The sequence below is a fragment of the Orycteropus afer genome, unplaced genomic scaffold (assembly GCF_000298275.1).
Source record: "Orycteropus afer afer isolate SDZICR_OR568_19922 unplaced genomic scaffold, OryAfe1.0 scaffold00605, whole genome shotgun sequence".
Lineage (NCBI taxonomy): Eukaryota > Metazoa > Chordata > Mammalia > Tubulidentata > Orycteropodidae > Orycteropus > Orycteropus afer.
Window position 1 is genome coordinate 807,069 of NW_006922192.1, and position 18,202 is coordinate 825,270.

An 18,202-nucleotide genomic window follows, 5' to 3' on the forward strand; every position below is an offset into this window, starting at 1 on the left:
GGCGGCGGCGCGCCCCGCGGGAAGATGGCGGAGCTCGGCAAGAAGTACTGCGTGTACTGCCTGGCGGAGGTGAGCCCGCTGCGCTTCCGCTGCACCGAGTGCCAGGATATCGAACTCTGCCCCGAGTGCTTCTCGGCCGGCGCCGAGATCGGCCACCACCGCCGCTACCACGGCTACCAGCTGGTGGACGGCGGCCGCTTCACGCTCTGGGGCCCCGAGGCCGAGGGCGGCTGGACCAGCCGCGAGGAGCAGCTGCTGCTGGACGCCATCGAGCAGTTCGGCTTCGGGAACTGGGTGAGCGCGCCCCGGGGACCTGACCCCCGGGCCGGAGACCTGACCCCGGAGCCACTGTCCGTGCCTCCCAGGCCGGGGGCCGGGACCCCACGTCCACTGTCCGTTCCTTCCCGGGCTGGGACCCCGACCCCGGGTTGGAAACCCAGCCCCAGGCTCGCTATCCGCATCTCCCCGGGCTGGAGACCTGGCCCCAGGTCCACTCTCCTGTCTCTCCGGAACCCTGGGCTCACTGGCCATGCCTCCCGGGCCCGGGACCAAGAGTCCAAGCTCATTGTCGGTGCCTTTCTGGGCTGGAGACCCCGCCCCAGGCTCGCTGTCTGTGGCCTCCTGAACCAGAGACCCTGACCCCAGTTATATTGTCCGTACCTCCCCGGGCCAGGACCCCGACCACGGGCTGGAGACCTGACCCCAGGTTCACTGCCTGTGACTCCAGGGCCCAGGACCAGAACCCCAGGCTCACTGTTTATGCCTCTGCGGACTGGGGACGCCGACCACGGGCTGGAGACCTAACCCCAGGTTCACTGTCCGTGTTTCCTTGGGCCGGGACCCCTGACCCACGGACTAGAGAGCTGACACCCGCGCTGGAGACCTGACCTCTGGCTCACTGTACCTCCGGGGCCAGAGACCCAGACCCTGTCTCACTGGCCACGGCTCCTGGGCCAGGGACCTCGATTTCTGTTTGGGGACCCCGACCCTCCGCTTCAGTGAGTGCCCCCAGGAGTCTTGTAGCTGCAGCCGCCTCTGGGAAAGCCTCGTCTGCTCTTTCGGTGCGTGGCTCGCTCGCTCAGCACAACACGAGAGCAATAAGGCGGGCCCAGCCAACCGCCTGTTTTAGAGATGGGAAAGTGGCTCAGAGAGGTTAGGTTACATGTGCAAGATCACACAGCCAGGCGCTGGGGTTTTCTGACCGCAGAGCGCGCGTCCTCACCTTTAGGAGTGCCTGGGATGGGGATTTCCTGAGTGCAGGCCATGCGGACCCGGCGCCTCAGCTGAGTCAGGGTGGTGGAGGTGCTTCTCTCGGCAGACTTGACAGGAATGGCAGTGGGCGCGCAGCAAGGCTCACAGACACCTGGGCTCGCGACTCCTGTGCTTGTCTGCGCCCTGCTGGTTGTAGGCTCCCGGCACCTGCAGCACCCGGCCCTGGCGGTGCGTGTAGCGAGTGCACTCGTTTGCCAACCGAAGTTCAGAAGTTCGAGTGCACTCAGGTGCCTTGGAGGAAGAGCCGGACAATCTCCTTCCGAGGACTCAGCCGTCGAGAAGCCAGTGGCGCCGATGGGGCAGCTGGAGACAGGACGCTGGACACTGGGGGTGGGAGCGGGTCCCGGCCCGGGCAGACGTCCTCACGTTCTGGGGAAGACGTCTCTGTGATGGAGAAGGATTGTTTGTGGGCCGGACACCCTGGGAAGTGGGGCTCTTCTGCACCGAGGGGCGCTCTCCGGCCTCCAGCAGGGCACGGCCGTCGCGTGGGAGAGGGCCGCCACCTTGCCGTGCTCTGGCCCAGCGCCACCGAGGCCGTGTGGCCGCCCAGTGCGTGGCTGAGCAGCAGGCCTTCCCGCCCTCTCCTCTGGGCGCGGGGCCCCACCTCCCCAGCAGCACGGCTCCCCTCTGGCCCCAGAGCCCCGCTGCCCTTCCCCCTGCTCCTGTCCTTCTGCAGAGTGGCCCCGGCATGGGGCCTCACCAACGTGCCTGCATCCAGGACCCCGCCTCCTGTGGTCACTGAAGGCCTTTGAGTGACACCCTTTCGGTGTTGACACCTAAGACGCCCCGGGTGGTATAGACAGTTAGGCACTTGCTACTAACAGGAAAGCTGGGAGCTTTCACCAGAAACTCAGTAAAATACCAAATAAGACAAAGGCTCAGCAGTTCGAGGCTGCCCAGGGCACCTTGGAGGCACGCCTTGGCAGTCTGCTTCTGAAACGTCAGGCCCTGGGAGCCCTGAGGAGTGGCGTTCGTGAGGGGCGTCCCCCGTCACAGCTGGTGACTGCCTGCGTTGGGCCGGCTGTGAGAAGCACTGAGAGGCCTCGCCCTCTAGGAGCTCACGGTTCTAATCCTGTGGCCTGAGCCCCAGTCTCTGTGTCACCTGCCTGCCATCCTCAGCGGCTCACTGTAGGGACATTGCAGCTTGACGCGACCAGATTGTGCACCACGTCAGTCCCTCTCCACAGCTAGTGTGTCAGCATCCTCATCTTAACGACACGTCCAGCGCTTGACCAGCCCCGTTGTCCAGGCTGATGGCCCCTCTTGTCTTGACAACTTCTGGAACCTCCACACTGGTCCCCATCACTCTCGTCCCCACAGCCCTCTCCACATGCCATAATCAGAGTGACCTTTACAGACAAGCCACATCCTGTCACCTCTCCGTGGGTGCTACGTCCTTGCAGCTTAAACCCCTGGCTGGCTCTCCTGGACCGTGTCTACTCCTCTGCCCGAGTGCCTTCTCCCAGACGGGTCGTGGGCTTTGTAGGACTGTCCACACCTTGGCAAGGCCTGCGACCCCCATGCCACGCCCCACCTTACAGCTGAAACCCAAATGATTGCCAGGCACCCTGGCCCCTGGGCAACTCCAGGGGTTTTCCCAGCAGCCTGTGTGGGAGCTCCTAGCCACACTGCCTACCCAGTGGCGAGAGCCTGGAGGAGGGAGGTTTGCCACCGAGGCGGCGAGGACTGAAGGTGGGGCCTCTGCCCAGCCTTGCGCCCAGCCTCGCAGTGTGCAGCAGGCCACGTGGGAGGTGTTTCAGTGCTGCTTCTGGCTCCTGGGCCAGAGGAGGCCTGAGTGTCTACGTCCCCAACGCCCCCCGATGACAGGCCGCCCTGAGGAGCACAGTTCTTCTGGCCACGTGTCCTGGCCCAGCCGCTCTGCCCCTCAGGGCTCTGTCCTCGTCTGAGACTCTTCTGCCACTTCGGACATGCGGTTTAGTCACATGTGCACGTGCGTGTACGTGATCGTGTGTTCACACGCGCGTGTGCGTGTATGTGACCGTGCTTCCCTTTTATGACCTGTTCGCATGTGCCAGTCACTGGGTCTGACTCGACACGTCCTAGGTATTCTCGAGAGTGTATGGTTTCCAGTCCTCTAGTGTCAACCCGCCCACTGGGTTTGTGGGTTTCCGATTGGAGTTTGGGTGGTCTTTGCTTCCTGCTGTGTCTGGGACCGTCTGCTGTGAGCTGGTGGTGGTAGACGGGCACCGCCCAGTTCTGTTCTCAGGTAGGAGAGGCGGGGTGTGTGTGGACACTTAGCTCTGCAGACGTCTCTCCCTTCAGAGTCTGTGGATTCCTTCTTTGTCTTTTCCTCGGGCCTTTAAACTTGTGTGTAGACTGTCCGGGCCTGGGCCGAGGGGCTGTGCAGCAGGAGATAGCACTGCTGAAGGTTGTTGGCTGGGAAACGGCCTCGCTGAGCCCGCTTGTGAGGAGAGAACTGGGTGGGGTGCCGTCGCCCGGGCGGGAGTGGCAGGGCTTGGCTGCAGCAGCGGAGGGTGGCTGCCAGCACGAGGTGGGCAGATCAGAGCCCCGAGCGCACCCACCCTGCCCATGGCGGGAGTGACCGTGAGGGTTCCTCTCAGGACCGGGGCTTCTCTGACCCTTCCTGCCCCCACTCACGTGCTGGAGGACAGGGGGCCGCAGGGACCCTGACGGGCGAGCGGTGCTAACTGGGAGGCCGCCCTTTCCTGAGAGGAAGCATCGTGGCCGTTGGCCCATTGGCCGAGTTCGGTGTCCTTGGAGGAAGGTCTTAGGGGGGCAACTCCAAAGGACGAGAGCAAGGCTTTGCTTTTTTCTTTCTAAGAGCAGGCATAAAGGAAGTACAAACCCCGGCACTGTGTCTTTCAGCTTAGGGCTGCTTACCCTGTGTGTTAAGACCGCTGCAGCGGGAGAAGTGGTCTCCAAGTGTCATTCCCCCAAACCCACTTCTGTTGCTTCTGCCTGTACCCCCACCCAGCCACCCAGTCATCATCCATCCACCATCCATCCCTCCAACCCTCCACCCACCTCCTCACCTACCCACCCACTCCTCCACCCACCCAACCCTTCACCCACCTACTCACTCACCCATCCACCCACCACCTACTCACCCACCCACCCATCCATCCAACCTTCCACCCACCCACCTATCCATCCATCCACCCATTCACCCACCCACATACTCACCCATCCATCCACCACCCACCCACCCATCTATCCATGCAACTCTCCACCCACCTGCTCACCCACCCATCCATCCATCCATCCCTCCCTCCACACACCTCACCCACCCACCTATCCATCCAACACTCCACCCACCTTCTCACCCACCCACCTATCCATCCATCCACCCATTCACCCACCCACATACCCACCCACCCATCATCCATACATCATCCAAGCTTCTGGATTCAGCAAAAGCTTCAGCTGTGAATGGGGGAAGGGATAACTGGCTTTCCTGGTTGCTGATGGCATGATGACACTCAAGGGGTGACGGCTGTCTCCTGACCTGCAGGAGGCAGGCAGGTCACGTGTCACCACTCAGGGCACTCTTCACTGGGACGCCATCCTCTGGCCCGTCAGAGCCCCCAGTGTGTCCCTCCCTCTCTGGGTCTGTTTAGACTGCCCCATCGCGACCGCAGCCCCATGGCCCAGCCTTGCTAAGCAGACGTGGACTCCCAGGGAGCTAATGGGGGCCCGCAGGGGCTTTTCAGCCGCTCTCAGGCTGATGCTGGTGGCCAGGCTCTAGTCCCCGACCTGTGGCTCCATGTGTCCCCCCAAGAGCTCCAGTCCCCCTGCTGAGCTGGGCTGGGGAGCAGGGGCCCGTGGCCGCCCACCCGCCTGGGGACAACGAAGAGGCACCCACTGGAGCCTGGGGCCTTGCTGTGACTGCGGAGCCGGTGGTGCCACGCGGACCCTGAGCCACAGACGTGCTGTGGCCTCCCTGGTGGACGTGGAGGGTGGGGGTACGGCGCTTCCGCTCCACACGCCTTCTCCCCACTGTGGCCCTTTGGGTTGGGCAGTTTTTCCCAGTACTCTGTGTGGAATTCTCACACACCCTTGACAGGATTCTGAGGCACAGTTTAACTTTATTTTTCAAACACTTGTATTTTGAAGCAATTTTAGCTTTACCAAAAAAACAGCCAAGAGAGAGTAACCCCTCCCACAGCTTTCGCAGCTCCATCATCGCCATGGCTGCAGAGGCCAGGCTGGCTGTGCCACGCGGCCCCAGCGACCCTCAGAGCTGGGTCCCAGAGCCTCCGGGTGCCCTCCCACCTGGGACGGCCCTGCCTGTCATAGCTGGGACGCGTGAGGTGTCCCCGTGGTTGTGTGGTAGTGTGTTCCCTCACGTGGCGAGCTGAGTTCCTGGGGAGCACGCAGCCAGGCCAGGGCGCCAGGCCCTCCTGTGACACATCTACTCTGGCCTTTTGTTTAATTTTTATTCATAAAGTAGAAAAAAACGAAGGGTCCCAAAGCGTGCAGTGGCCAGGCCGCCTCTCTGCGTGGCCCGCGGGACGCAGGCCTGGTGCCTCGTAAGCTCCGGTGTTTCCGGACACATCTACGCACCCACTGGTCACCTCTTGTGCCGGCCCCGCGCTGAGGCCGTGCTGCCTCCCAGATACTGAGGCTGAGGAAGAGGTGCGCAGACCAAGCATGTCAGCGCCCTGGGTCAGAGCTGCTTTTGTGGGCTGGGACGCCCATCCTCAGCAGGCACTCACGGCTCGCGGAGCACGTGGCAGCCACGTGGTCAGCGGCGGCCTCCCGGTGTGTCTCACAGGGCACAGCCCAGGCCAGTCCTCACTGAGAGCCCAGCTCAGGCACCGCACCCTGTGACACAGGAGCCAGGCTGCGCCCGGGGCAGCCACGGTGCTCACAGGGGTGCAGGGCACGGCTGGAGCGGGCAGCGTGGGCCGGGGCCCCATGCGGACCGGGGCCCGGCTCTGCTCCCGAAGTGGCTGGTGCCGGTCCCTGCCGTCGGCCAGGCTGGGGCACCTTCCTTCACGTGGGCGTCGCTGCTGCCCCACCCACAGCATCACCGCGGATTCCGAGAGCAGGCCAGCGTGCGGCGGTGGGTGGGCACAAGGGTGGCAGTGACATCATGCTGCAGTTCTGAGACTGACTCTCCCGCCCCCCCGGGGCGACGCCCACAGAGCCGCCGTCAGCAGGCAGGGTGCCCGGCCTTCAGGGCACTTGCTTGTGCGGCTGGCAGAGCGCGGCCACGGGGCGCAGCCTTGAGGAGCGGGCGGGGTGCTGATAAGCGCACGTCACCCTCCGGGATCCTTGAGCGGTTTCGTGGTTGCCGGCGAGGAAGAGGCCCTTAGGCAGAGGAAGAGATCCAGAGCCCAGTACGGTTTCCTGCCGTCAATAAACCCTCGTCACTGGTTACTTCTCGCACCGGGGCAGCTCTAGGCCGGAGGGGGTTTCAGCCGTGCAGTGTGGACGCTGCTCCTCCCAGCACTCCCCGAGGTGCCCTGTCTTACGGGCGGGTCCACGCGGGACGAGGGGCTGGTACTGTCTTTGCTTGCTGGGAGGGGATGTGCCCGCTCCCTGGCCTGGCAGGGAGGAAGCTGAGGGGAGCGGGCCGGGTGCCGGGGACAGCGTGGCGCTGCTGGCCGGGTCCTTTTGTGGTGAGATCGACCCAACAGAACGTACGTGATCTTGACAGCTTGTACACACTCAGGCCAGGGTGGGCTGACGTCCTTCAGGTTGCGCCCCGTTCTCACGGTCCCTCCAGGTCATTCCCCACCTGGAGCACACGTCCCCCTTGTCCCGTCCCCAGAACCACTGAAAGTCTCATCTCTTCTCTGTGACATCACACAGGACTTGTCTTGTGGGACTGACTGACCCACTCGGCCCAAGGGTTTCAAGGTCCCCGTGTGGCGGTCTCAGGACTCCGTGTCTCTTTCCGGCTGAGTACTGTCCTGTCTGTGGGTGGACTGCATGTGTATCCATTCGTCTGTCCGTGGGCATTTCGGTGGTTGGCCCCTTTCTGAGCGTGGGAAAGCCCTGATTGTGTATCTGGGAATACACGGGGTCGGGGTGGTGAGTCCCCCGTCAACTGCTACAGAGCTCAGCATGGCACCATCTTACAGTCTCACCAGCCACCACCCTACCCCACGGCCCGGGCCAGTCCCCTCTCCCTGGTGGCCCACCATCTCTGACCTCCAGCCCGGGTGTCCCCTGCAGATCTGCGCAGGAAGGAGCGCCTAGCCCAGCGACTCGGTGGCGGGGACGAGGGTGCGGGGACCTTCAGGGAGCAGCCTCCAGTGGCTCAGAGCTCACTGTGCCCTCTCGTTGCAGGAGGACATGGCTGCGCACGTGGGCGCGTCCCGGACGCCCCAGGAGGTGATGGAGCACTACGTGAGCATGTACATCCACGGCAACCTGGGCAAGGCCTGCATCCCCGACACCATCCCCAACCGCGTCACTGACCACACGTGCCCCGGCGGCGGCCCGCTCTCGCCCAGCCTCACCACACCGCTGCCCCCGCTGGACATCTCGGCGGCCGAGCAGCAGCAGCTGGGGTACATGCCGCTCCGGGACGACTATGAGATCGAGTACGACCAGGAGGCCGAGACGCTCATCAGCGGGCTGTCGGTAAACTACGACGACGACGACGTGGAGATCGAGCTGAAGCGCGCCCACGTGGACATGTATGTGCGGAAGCTGCGCGAGAGGCAGCGGCGCAAGAACATCGCCCGCGACTACAACCTGGTGCCGGCCTTCCTGGGCAAGGATCGCAAGGACAAGGAGAAGGCGGCCAGGCGCAAGGTGGCCAAGGAGGAGAAGGAGCTGCGGCTGCGGCTGCGGCCGCTCTGCCAGTTCCTGTCCTGCAAGGAGCTGGACGACCTGTTTGACAACATGCACAAGGAGAAGGCCCTGCGGGCCAAGATCCGGGAGCTGCAGCGGTACCGGCGCAACGGCATCACCAAGATGGAGGAGTCGGCCGAGTACGAGGCCGCGCGGCACAAGCGGGAGAAGCGTAAGGAGAACAAGAGCCTGGCCGCCTCCAAGAGGGGCAGGGAGGACGGCCGCGACGGCGAGTTCGCGGCCATGGAGCACCTGCCCGGCTTCGAGCTGCTGTCGGACCGCGAGAAGGTGCTGTGCAGCTCCCTGAACCTGAGCCCCGCGCGCTACGTCACCGCCAAGACAATCATCATCAAAGACCACCTGCAGAAGCGCCAGGGCGTCCCTGCCAAGAGCCGCCTCCCCAGCTACCTGGACAAGGTCCTCAAGAAGAGGATTTTGAACTTCCTCACAGAGAGTGGGTGGATATCAAGGGATGCCTCCTGAGGCCGGCGCCATGGCTGCCCGTGGCTCAGGGAGGAGCAGCCGCGGGCCCTGCTTGAGCTTCTTAAATGAGTCCCTTAGCTAAGGCCTAGTTCCTGCCCTGCCTCTGAGGGAAGCAGTAGTGAACGGGTGTGGACATCCGACTCAGACCCCAGAGCCCTGCTGCCACAGACTGCCGGCCCCAGTGAGTGTCTGGAGAAGGCTGAGATGGGACTTGCCCGATTCTACCAGCACGATGGCTATGCGTGGGTGGTGGTGCCCCCTCTGCTGCCCTACAGCCTGGCACCTGGCACTTTAGACAGGTGGTCGGGGTAGCGGCTCCTGTCACAGGTGAGACCGTGGCAGGAGGGTCATCAGGAGTCGCAGTGGGTCCAGCAGCCCCCAAGCATGCACGGCAGCCGTTACAGCGTGTTCCCAAAGCCCGAGGCCGCCCTTCCTGGCAGAGCCTGTGGTCCCTGTGGAAGGACGGGCTCACCCACGGCAGGGACACCTGACATCAGGGCTCTGCGCTCTGCCGAGGCTGCTCCGGCCACCTCGTCTCACAAGGGCTACTTTCAGGGCCCTGGATTCACCTCCTCTGGGGTTTCTTCCTGCTCCGGTACCCTCCTCACCAGAACATGGCCACACCAGCCAGACTGGGGCATCTTGAGGGGCTCACCGGGCCCCTGCAGACTAGCTGTGAGCAGCAGGGGTAGGCTCGCCAGGACCTGTCACAGACCAGGGCTCCGAGTGACTTGGACTACATAGGCCTCTTCAAGAGCTGTTTCTGGGCCCTCCCTCTCCTGGGAGGGGAGCCTGTCTCTCCAGCTGCTGCTCAGGCCCTGCTCCGTGGTGAGTCCCCAAGGCCATCTCTCCCTCACAGAGTGTCTGCCTCTCCTGCCCGTTGGTACCAAGAGACTGTTGGATTCCAAGAGGAGCTGGGCTTGGGGTTACATTGAAGCAGTTACTGAAAGAATACCTTCATTGTTTCCAAGGACTTAATCCAGGTGCCTTTTCCTTCCTCTGTCCCCGTCTACCCCGAGGGAGGTTTTCAGCGTTAAATAAAACGTTTCAAGTAGCTTGCACGTGGCTTTAGTTGGGATGGTACATGCTAGTGCGGGGCACCCTGTCAGTCAAGCCTGTTTCTTTGGCAACATCAAGTATGGAGCCTTGGGGTGGTGGCCCCAGGGCCCCACACTGTCCCCTAAGTATGGGCCAGTACCACCCACTCCCAACCAGCAGTGAGCTGGGCCTTTACATCCACCATCTTAGCCAGTGGTTCTGAAGATGATAGGACTCTGTCACCAGGGTCCCGAGAGCCACTGGCTGCGGCTTGTTCTTGGCTTTGCTGCATGGAGTTCCAGTTCAGTGAGGGTCAAGTTTAGTCCTAGTTTCTGTTGTTCCTGAGCCTGGAGGGCTCCCAGCAGCGAGAACAGGCAGGCGTCTGTGTGCCTGTCAGTCTTGACAGCGTCAGGAGCTTACTGGGCCCGCGGTCAAGTTCCGTAAGGAAGGTGGGACTGAGGCAGAGGGTCTCTCCCTGGTCCAGCCCGTTGCTGCCCCTCCCTCCCTGCTCTGCCGGGCCACCCGGCCCCTGGTGTGTTCTGCTGCTGCTGCCCACGGCAGTGGTGGCACACAAGACCCCAGGCTCCCCGAGTCCCGTGGGAGCTCTCTAGCCAGTACCTTTAGGTGCTTAAAGGTTTAAGAGGGAACCGCGTGGGAAAACACGCCACCTTCCAGAATCATAAGCCAAACTGCCGTGTGGCTGTCCCCAGCCAAGTGCATCTGACAGCAGCATCCTCTTGCGAGCCTCCAGACAGCAGGGGGCACCTCTTCCTGGTTCTGATAGCACAGTCACGTGCTGTTGACATGGACGAGGCCCATGAAGTCCCGCCGGTGATGGTGCCCGGCAAGGCAGCTGTATGCCTGCTGTGGCCACAGCTTCTGCTGTCCCGACAGGCCAGAGCCACAGGTCCACCTGCTCCCGTGTGTCCGTCATCTGTTAACCCCATGGCCTGGGGATGGGGCAGGCAGCATGGCAAACCCTCCCTGGTGGCTCAGGACCCAACACAGTTACCCAAAACGGGAAGATGATGAACACAGGGCTCTGATCCTCTTAAAACTGCCAAATGGACCACTAATAGTTAAGGTCTCCCAAGCAGACGGCCCTTAGGGAACGTTCCCGAGGCAGTCAGCAACCGTCTGAACAGAGATGAAAACATCTCAGTTCACATGAACAAAAACTCACTGCTGTCGAGTCAGTCGTGACTCATCACAATGCTCTTTGGGTTTCTGAGGTGGCCAGTCTTCATAGAAGCAGATTGCCCCGTCTTCCTTCCACCACAGAGTGGCTGGTGAGTGTGAACCGCCAACCTTCTGGTTAGCAGTCAGATGCCTGAGGCACCATGCCACCAGACTCACGTGAATAAAAGCAGTGTTGAATCCAGTCACCGGCAAAATGGAGTACCAGCCGTTCACATCAGCCCCCAGGGAAAGGCCTGGGACCAGAAGTTACCTACAGCTAGATAGCAACTAGTTACACACCCACATCCGTTCCTCACAGACACCAGAAAAACACCCAGAGAGCAACAAGGTTTAACTCTCCCTGCTGCTTACCCAGTACCACGGAGCTCGCACCTCCAGCGACAGACCTGCCGGGGGAGAGGTAGAGACGGCACGTCCAGGCGGCGAACACGATTCCCAAAGACGCTTTATTGAGACACCTTTATGACCCCCATTTGAGCAGATACAGCATGCTTCGTGGTCCTCTACCGGCCGGCCGCAGGCCCCAAGAACGTGAATCTAGTAACCACGTGCTAACAGTCGGGGCGGAGTCGGTCTGACGGCACCAGCACGCAGCCAGCTTAGTCTTCTGTCTTGCAGCTGGTTACTTCATCTCCCCAACAAGGCGTGGGAGGAGCCAGAAGTAGTCACAGTTGACGGGGCCCAGCCTCGCAAGTCCCAGCGAGTGACCAACAGCAGAGCAGCGCTCGCGGCAGCTAGGCGTCCTTGACCACGCCGACCAGGGCGGGCCGCAGCGTGCGCCCGTGCAGCTTGTAGCCCACCTTGCTGACCAGCGCCACCGTGCCCGGCTCCTTGCCCTCCACCGGTGCGTGGAACAAGGCCTCATGCTCGTAGGGGTCGAACTTGGCCCCGACAGGGTCCAACCTGTGCAAGCCGTGCTTGGTGAACACCTTCTGCATCTGGACCTCGGTCATGACCAGGCCCTCGTACAGGCTCTTGAGGTGCGGGTTGTCCGCGTGGACCTCTTCCTTCGGGACACTCTGTGTGGCCTTCTCCAGGATGTCGGCAACCTCCAGCAAGTCCTTGCAGAAGCCCTGGATGCCTGCGGCGGGGAGAGGAGAGTGAGCCACCAGCGGGTGACCTGCACAGGAGACCATGTGTTGCCCTAGAATTCTGCGGCTTAATAAGAAAACCCTGAGACTACAGCCAAGTAAGCGTGAAGAATGTGTTCACGTGAGGAAGGAGGACGGAGACCGGGAGTTGAACCTGCAGAACCATCTCCCCTTCAATTCTGTTTTGGACAAAGGGACAGTGACCTCCGGGAGGACAGCCAGGCTCCTAAACAGGCAGGACAGCAGGGGTGTGTAGCACCCTGCTAGCTGGGCTCAAACCCCAACACTGTTCCTTAACAGCTATGTGCCTGTGGTCCCATAACATAACCATTACCCCCATTCTTCAGTTACACAGTGAGGCTCACAGCTCCAGAGATGGCAGCCAGAATGAAGGCGTGGTAAGGAAAGAGCTGACGGCCTGACCGCGGACAGCCCACCCTGAGCCACAGGCCCTTCGTCTCACAGAGAGAGAGAGCCCTGACTTCCGGCCGCAGGCAGACACAGCACTGCTGCCGGCTTGAGAGGTGTGGCTGCGTCCCACCCCTCCCGGTGACCCCCAGGACCAGTGTCACCTGGGGTTGGGCTGACAGTTACCGTATAACTTTGCCTCCTCCACCAGCTTCTGACTCCTCTGCCTCAAGTTCTCAGTGTCTGCCAAAGCACGCTTGTACTTCTCCTTAAAGAAAGAAACGTCCGTGAAAAACAGAACAAGTTCAGGGGCCGCAAAGCTGACAGGGCATAGCCTCAGAACCGGCTCCAGACCCAAGCGCATATGTTATCACTCGTCATCACCACCATTTCTCCACAGATAAGGCAACTCGGTGAGAATGAGTGAAAGCCACCAGTACTCATTCCACTGAGTGGGAAGCAGCCTAGCCCATCCTCATCCTCGCACAGCAGAGGAACGAGGCCAGGCATGCACGCTCCTCTGCGCCTCCTCAAAACCAAGTGGGTCAGGGATCTAGAACCTTCAGGGCAACCAGAGCAGGCGCCCCACGCCTCGGCGGACAGCTCCAAAGGTGCATGCGGACGGGGCAGAGGCTGCTCCCCAGACACGTGAAACTCCGTCGGGGCCTGTGGTGGTTGTGATGCCATCCAGGGGCCCCTCCGTTCAGACACTGTAATAACCAGTCCGTCCGGTAACTTCCCTCACCGCTCACCAATCTTCCTGTACTCTATCTCCTGAGCTCCTGGTTACCCCGGGGGCCTCTATGAAGGCCCCCTGCTCTTAACCGTCAGGCACTGAAGCATGGGTACCAGCAAAGTTCCTCAGACTAACCCAGTTTTCTACCCGGCTCTGCCCCTTGCTAGCCAGGTGACCTCGGGAAGCCCTTTTCATCTCTGTGCCCCAGCTTCTCTACCTGTGAGGTGGGGTGCTGACATGGTGCTCAGAGGGTCGTGAGGCTTCATGTACGGAGCTCAGAACAGCACTGCCATGTGACCTCTCCATGTGTTCTCAAGCCCTCAGAGAACTTGGTTTCTGCTACCTATACTGTCACGTGAAGTAGTAACTCCCCAACACACAGCACGTGCAAGACCAGCTGGAGCCTGCATTCACTACCACCATATGGCACGTGCCGGAACTAGGGCCACGAGGACCTGGACAGTGGCCAAGCACCAGCGAAACAGGCTGCCCGAGGCGCTGCAGCCGCACGTTCCACGCAGGATTTCCAGCCCGTCCCAAGCGGTTTGCTGACCCCGCTGCCTGAGCGTGTGCTGTTCACCACAGTCCTGCCAGTAATGTCGTCTCGGGAAGTTTCCTGATGTGGGGAACCGGACCGCTGGCAGGGCTGTGGAGAGCAACACACACGCAGAGCCGCGCGCGCACCCAGCCACCTCTGAGCGGGGCACCGCTGCATGTTTCCAACTAGGGTCAAGCTCCAGCTTGGGGCTAAGAGGTGTCGCTGCTGTGCTCCCCGACCACGACCCAATCACGGTGACCCCCTGCAATGAGACCAGACTACTGTGGTCCAGGGTTTCCGTCGGCCATGGCTGAGCCTCTGGAAACCAGCTCGAGGCACTGGTCCGCCAGGTGTGCCCTGGGAGCCCGCCAGGCCTTACCACTGTCTCCTTCAGCTGCTCCTCCAGCTTGACCTTCTCCTCCAAGAGCACCTTCTCCGGGGAGGGAGGGTCGGCCTTCTGCTCCCCGGGACCCGAGTCCTCTTCCAAGTTGGGGCCACTGTTCTTCTGCTTTGTGGCCGTGCACAGCAACCGAGGCGGCGGCCTACGGACAGGACCACACGTGGTCACCCTGCTTCTGAGAGCGAGATGGAGCGGTCTTACAAAGGTGCAGTAAACCCTCTGCCTACCACTTGGGGAGAAAGACTCGTTTTCAGCTCTAACGAAGGTCAGCCACACTTTACTGGCGCGGCTGTCAGCGGCTGTGGAGTGGCCCCGACGCGTGGCGGCCCCACGTTCCAGATCACCCCACTGTGATCCAGTTTCACTGGAGAAAGCCAGGCCTTTTTGCCTCTCTCGCAGCGGAGAAGCTCCGCTGAAGCCTGTTCAGCGTCCCAGCAACGTGCCAGCAACACTGGCGGCGGGGCGAGCACCGTACTGGGGCCCCAAGTGCACTGACCCCGGGGTGCGAGGAGGCATGGCTAAGGCAGGGCGGGCACAAACGGGCAGCCAACGCTCCCAACGCCCCTCCAGTGACGGGGCTGTTACCGCCCAGTCCGATCGCCACCCCGGAAACGCGGCAAGCCCAGGCCGCGCTGCCAGGGCCAGCGGCGCTCTTTCATCAGCGCTCGGTCCCAGCCAGGCGGAAGCGCCGCCCAACTTCCGGGGGTAAAGGGGGCGGCGGCCGCGACGGGCACAGAACCTGCCCGCTCCCGGTACGGGAGGGTCCCGGCGCCGGCACCCCGACCCGACAGCTCCTGCACCGCCTCGACTCCCGCGATGCAGGGACGCCCACCAACGCGGAAGGACGGCGGCGGCCCGGCCTCGCCGCGCCCGTTGAAACCACTCGTCCCCGGCCCTCTGACCCGACGCTCGGGACCGCGGTCTGGGAGCTGGAAGAGCGCGGACCGGGCGGGGCGGCTCGGCCTCGGGACGCCGCGCTTCCTGGGCTCGGCGCCTACAGGCGCCCAGGCCGCACACGCGTGGGTGAACCGCCCCTTGCACTCGAGGGCCCGGCCCCGCGGTCCCCCGACCCGCGCGTGCCCGACTGGGCCCACTCGGAGGCCGCCGACACTTAGCTCCCGGGCCCGCGCGAATCGAGGCGGGAGCCGCTGCCCAGTTAGCGGCGTTCCTTACCTGAGAGACCGCGCCAGGGCGGGGAGAGCGCGCCGCGCCAGCCCCACGCACCGAGCCGCCATAACGCCCGCCGCCACTACGCACGCGCCCTCTGCGCAACACGCGCAGACTATGTGCCTTCCTACACCCCTCAGCCAATCGATGGCCGCACGTCTTGTGATAGACAGACAACACACCAATACCTGCGGCCCGGGGGCAGAGTCTGAGCCCTGGGGAGCCCCAGAAGGTGAGGAGGTGAAAGGTGAAGGGAGCAGGGGGAGGAGACTGTAGGCGGGGCGTATCCGGGCAAGAGCCAATGGGAAGAAAGCAGGGGGCGGGGCGGTCAGCAGCCCCGGGCGCACGCGACGCTGACGTTCAGGCTGAGGGATATCTGGCGGTCTGTCCTCTCCGCGTGGATTTCCAGGGTGGGGAGGCTGAGGCCGTGGCTCTGAGGCAGAGCGTTTCTCCAGCCACGTGAATAAGGCGTCGCCGCTCGGGCCGGGCGTGTCGGGACCTGGCGGGTCTGCTCCCGTATCTCGGGCGCCAGGCCGCTCCGGCATAAGCTCGGGGTCTGAGCACTCAGGCATATCCCGGGAAGGAATGACCCGGCGAGCGGCCGTGTCCGGCGCAGCGGCGGCGGCGCAGGCGCGCGGGGCAGCTGCCCGAGGCTGCCTTTCGCGGGCGAGGAAGGAGGGTGCCGGGAGCCGGGGAGGGAGGGGAGGGTCCGGCACTGTCTTGCGTTTCCTTATTACAGAAACCGGCGACGCATACGGCGCAAGTGCGACGCAGTTCTAACAGTTTTGATGGTGGGTGATGGGAATGTGGGTGTGAGTCTTTGTTTTTTTCTGCCCCGTCAGTTTTCTCAAAAGCACAATAAATAACAAGGTAGGAGCGGCGCCCAGGAAAACTTTGGGGACACAAGGAAAGCTCACAGATTCACACGTTTTTTCTCATCCGAGCCAGTGCGTCAGGTGCCGGCCTGGACCGGCCTGGGTCCGGAGGAGGCGCCTCTGCGCAGAGTGGGGCCCAGCGGGGGCTTCGGTCTGGGTGGCCCCTGGTCGCCCCGGGAAGGAGCGCCATGAGGTCACCCTTGTTGAGACCAAGCCCCTTGTTCTGGGGGTTTATCGCCGTTGAAACTGTTTATCCAGCTAATGTTGACGGACGAGCTCCGAGCTCCGGTAGCGTAGCGCAGTGCCTAAGGCACTTGACTGCTAACCCGAAGGCTGGCGGTTCAAACCCATCAGCCACTCCCCGGAAGGAAGGTTGGGCGATCTACTTCCATAGTGATACCCCTTCGGAAACCCAAGGAGAGCTCGCTAGGAGTCGGGGCGGACTCCACGGCACACAACAACGACAACTTGACAGAGTGCCCGCTGGGTGCCAGGCCCTCAGCCACGGGCAGGAGGCAAGCGGCCCAACCTTGAGGGCGGGTGCCCCGCAGGACAAATGCCTGCTTTTCCGGTAAGTGAAAGGCCTGGGAAAAACACGGATTTTTGGAGAACAAAAGAGCTTCCGGACATAACTGAGTGGAACCTGTGCACCGCATCTGGATGAGGATAGAACAACTGGGACAGACTTGTGAGGCAGCTGGGGAAACTGGACTGGAACCTTGGCATCCCGTGATACCGCCGCAGTCGTCTGTTGCGCCATGGTGGCTTGTGTGTGGCTGTGAGGCTGCAGGCTATGCCACTGGTATTTCAAATGCCTGCAGGGTCCCCCATGGTGCACAGGGTTGAGGGAAGCTTCCAGACTCACACAGGCGAGGGGGAAGGCCTGGCAATTTAGTTCCAAAAGTCAGCCACGGAATCCCCGCGGATCCCGACAGAACCGTGTGTGACACATGCTGGGAGAGGAGGCCTGTAGGCTGGAGGCATTCCCAGAAGACCGGCACAACGGCATTTCTGTGGCTGTGGAGCTGACCCCGGGCCCTGCTGTGTTCTGTTTACGTGGAGTCAGCACGACTTGGAGCCAACTCAGCCAGAGTTAGATGATAACAAGGTCAGTGACGGTTGGCAATAGTGATAGTGGCTTGGTGGCCACGGACAAATGTCCTACCCATTTACAAGTACAAACTGCAGACTCACGGTTAATCGCCACAATGTCTGGACTTTGCTTTATAAATGCTCCAGTGGAAAAGAGAAAACTGGGGGCAGGAGCACTAAACGTGAAAATGGTGGGATTGCCGTGTGAGCAGCATGCCCTGGGGCATAGGGCCATTTTCTGATATATGTTTGAAATTGGCCACAGTAAAATTAGAAACAAGCTTGTGTTTCTCAGTGGCCACGACCTTGGCCAGTGCCTCGGCCTGCTGACTTGAGGAGAGTGTTCGTTGCTTCCCTCTTCGGGGCGCTCAGCAGATGGACATCCTGCCCTAACGCGCGTGTGGTGCATCAAGGGGCCCTCTGATATAGTAATACTGCCACTGTGTCCCGTGACACACAGATTGGCCTGTGGTGATGCGTGTTGGGAACCTGAGCCTCCTGGGGTCAGGGCCAGCCAGCAGGCCATGCCTCATCTGTTTCCAGAAGGTTGATTTTCCCGGCGGAGGCCTGCTGTGCTGCCACCTCGTGGCCATGTCAGGAACTGCTGCTCAGCACACAAAAAAACCCTTGCGGTTTTTTCAGACCCACAGCGCCCCTAGAGGACAGAGTGGAACTGCACCACAGGGTCTCCAAAGCTGTCAATCTTCATGGACGCAAAAACCAAAAAACCAAACTCGCTGCCATGGAGTGGGATCCAACTCATGGCAACCCCTTCTTGGGTTTCCGTAGTGGTATCTCTACAGAAGTAAATTGCCTGATCTTCCTTCCAAGGAGTGGCTGGTAGGGTTCGAACTGCCAGCTTTCTGTCAGTCTTCAGGGAAGCAAAGCCCAAACCAAACTCACTACCATGGAGTCCATTCCGACCCACAGTATGTCTGGAGGACAGAGTGGAACTGCCCTAGAGGGTCTCCAGGGCTGTCAAATCTTTACAGAAGCAGAGTGTCACATCTTTGTCCCATGGAGCGGCTGGTGGGTTTGAACCTCTAACGTTTCTGTTAGGCACAGCACCACTAGGGCTCCTGTCCTCAGCTCACAGAGGGGTCATTTCCGCTC

At 61.8% G+C, this 18,202-nt stretch overlaps 2 protein-coding genes across 2 annotated transcripts; one reads left to right on the top strand and one right to left on the bottom strand.

Annotated features, from left to right (window-relative positions):
- Positions 1 to 24: 24 nt before the first annotated feature.
- On the top strand, positions 25 to 8,544 carry TADA2B (transcriptional adaptor 2B). The gene is made up of 2 exons (XM_007956303.2): positions 25 to 294; positions 7,552 to 8,544. Exons 1-2 carry the CDS (start codon positions 25 to 27, stop codon positions 8,542 to 8,544), a joined length of 1,263 nt encoding a protein of 420 aa, XP_007954494.1.
- A 2,972-nt stretch (positions 8,545 to 11,516) lies between these two features.
- Positions 11,517 to 15,190, bottom strand: GRPEL1 (GrpE like 1, mitochondrial). Its single transcript, XM_007956305.1, has 4 exons — positions 15,129 to 15,190; positions 13,935 to 14,097; positions 12,468 to 12,549; positions 11,517 to 11,863 (listed from the first exon to the last, which is right to left on the bottom strand). The coding sequence occupies exons 1-4, from the start codon at positions 15,188 to 15,190 to the stop codon at positions 11,517 to 11,519; spliced, it is 654 nt and encodes a 217-aa protein (XP_007954496.1).
- Positions 15,191 to 18,202: the final 3,012 nt, after the last annotated feature.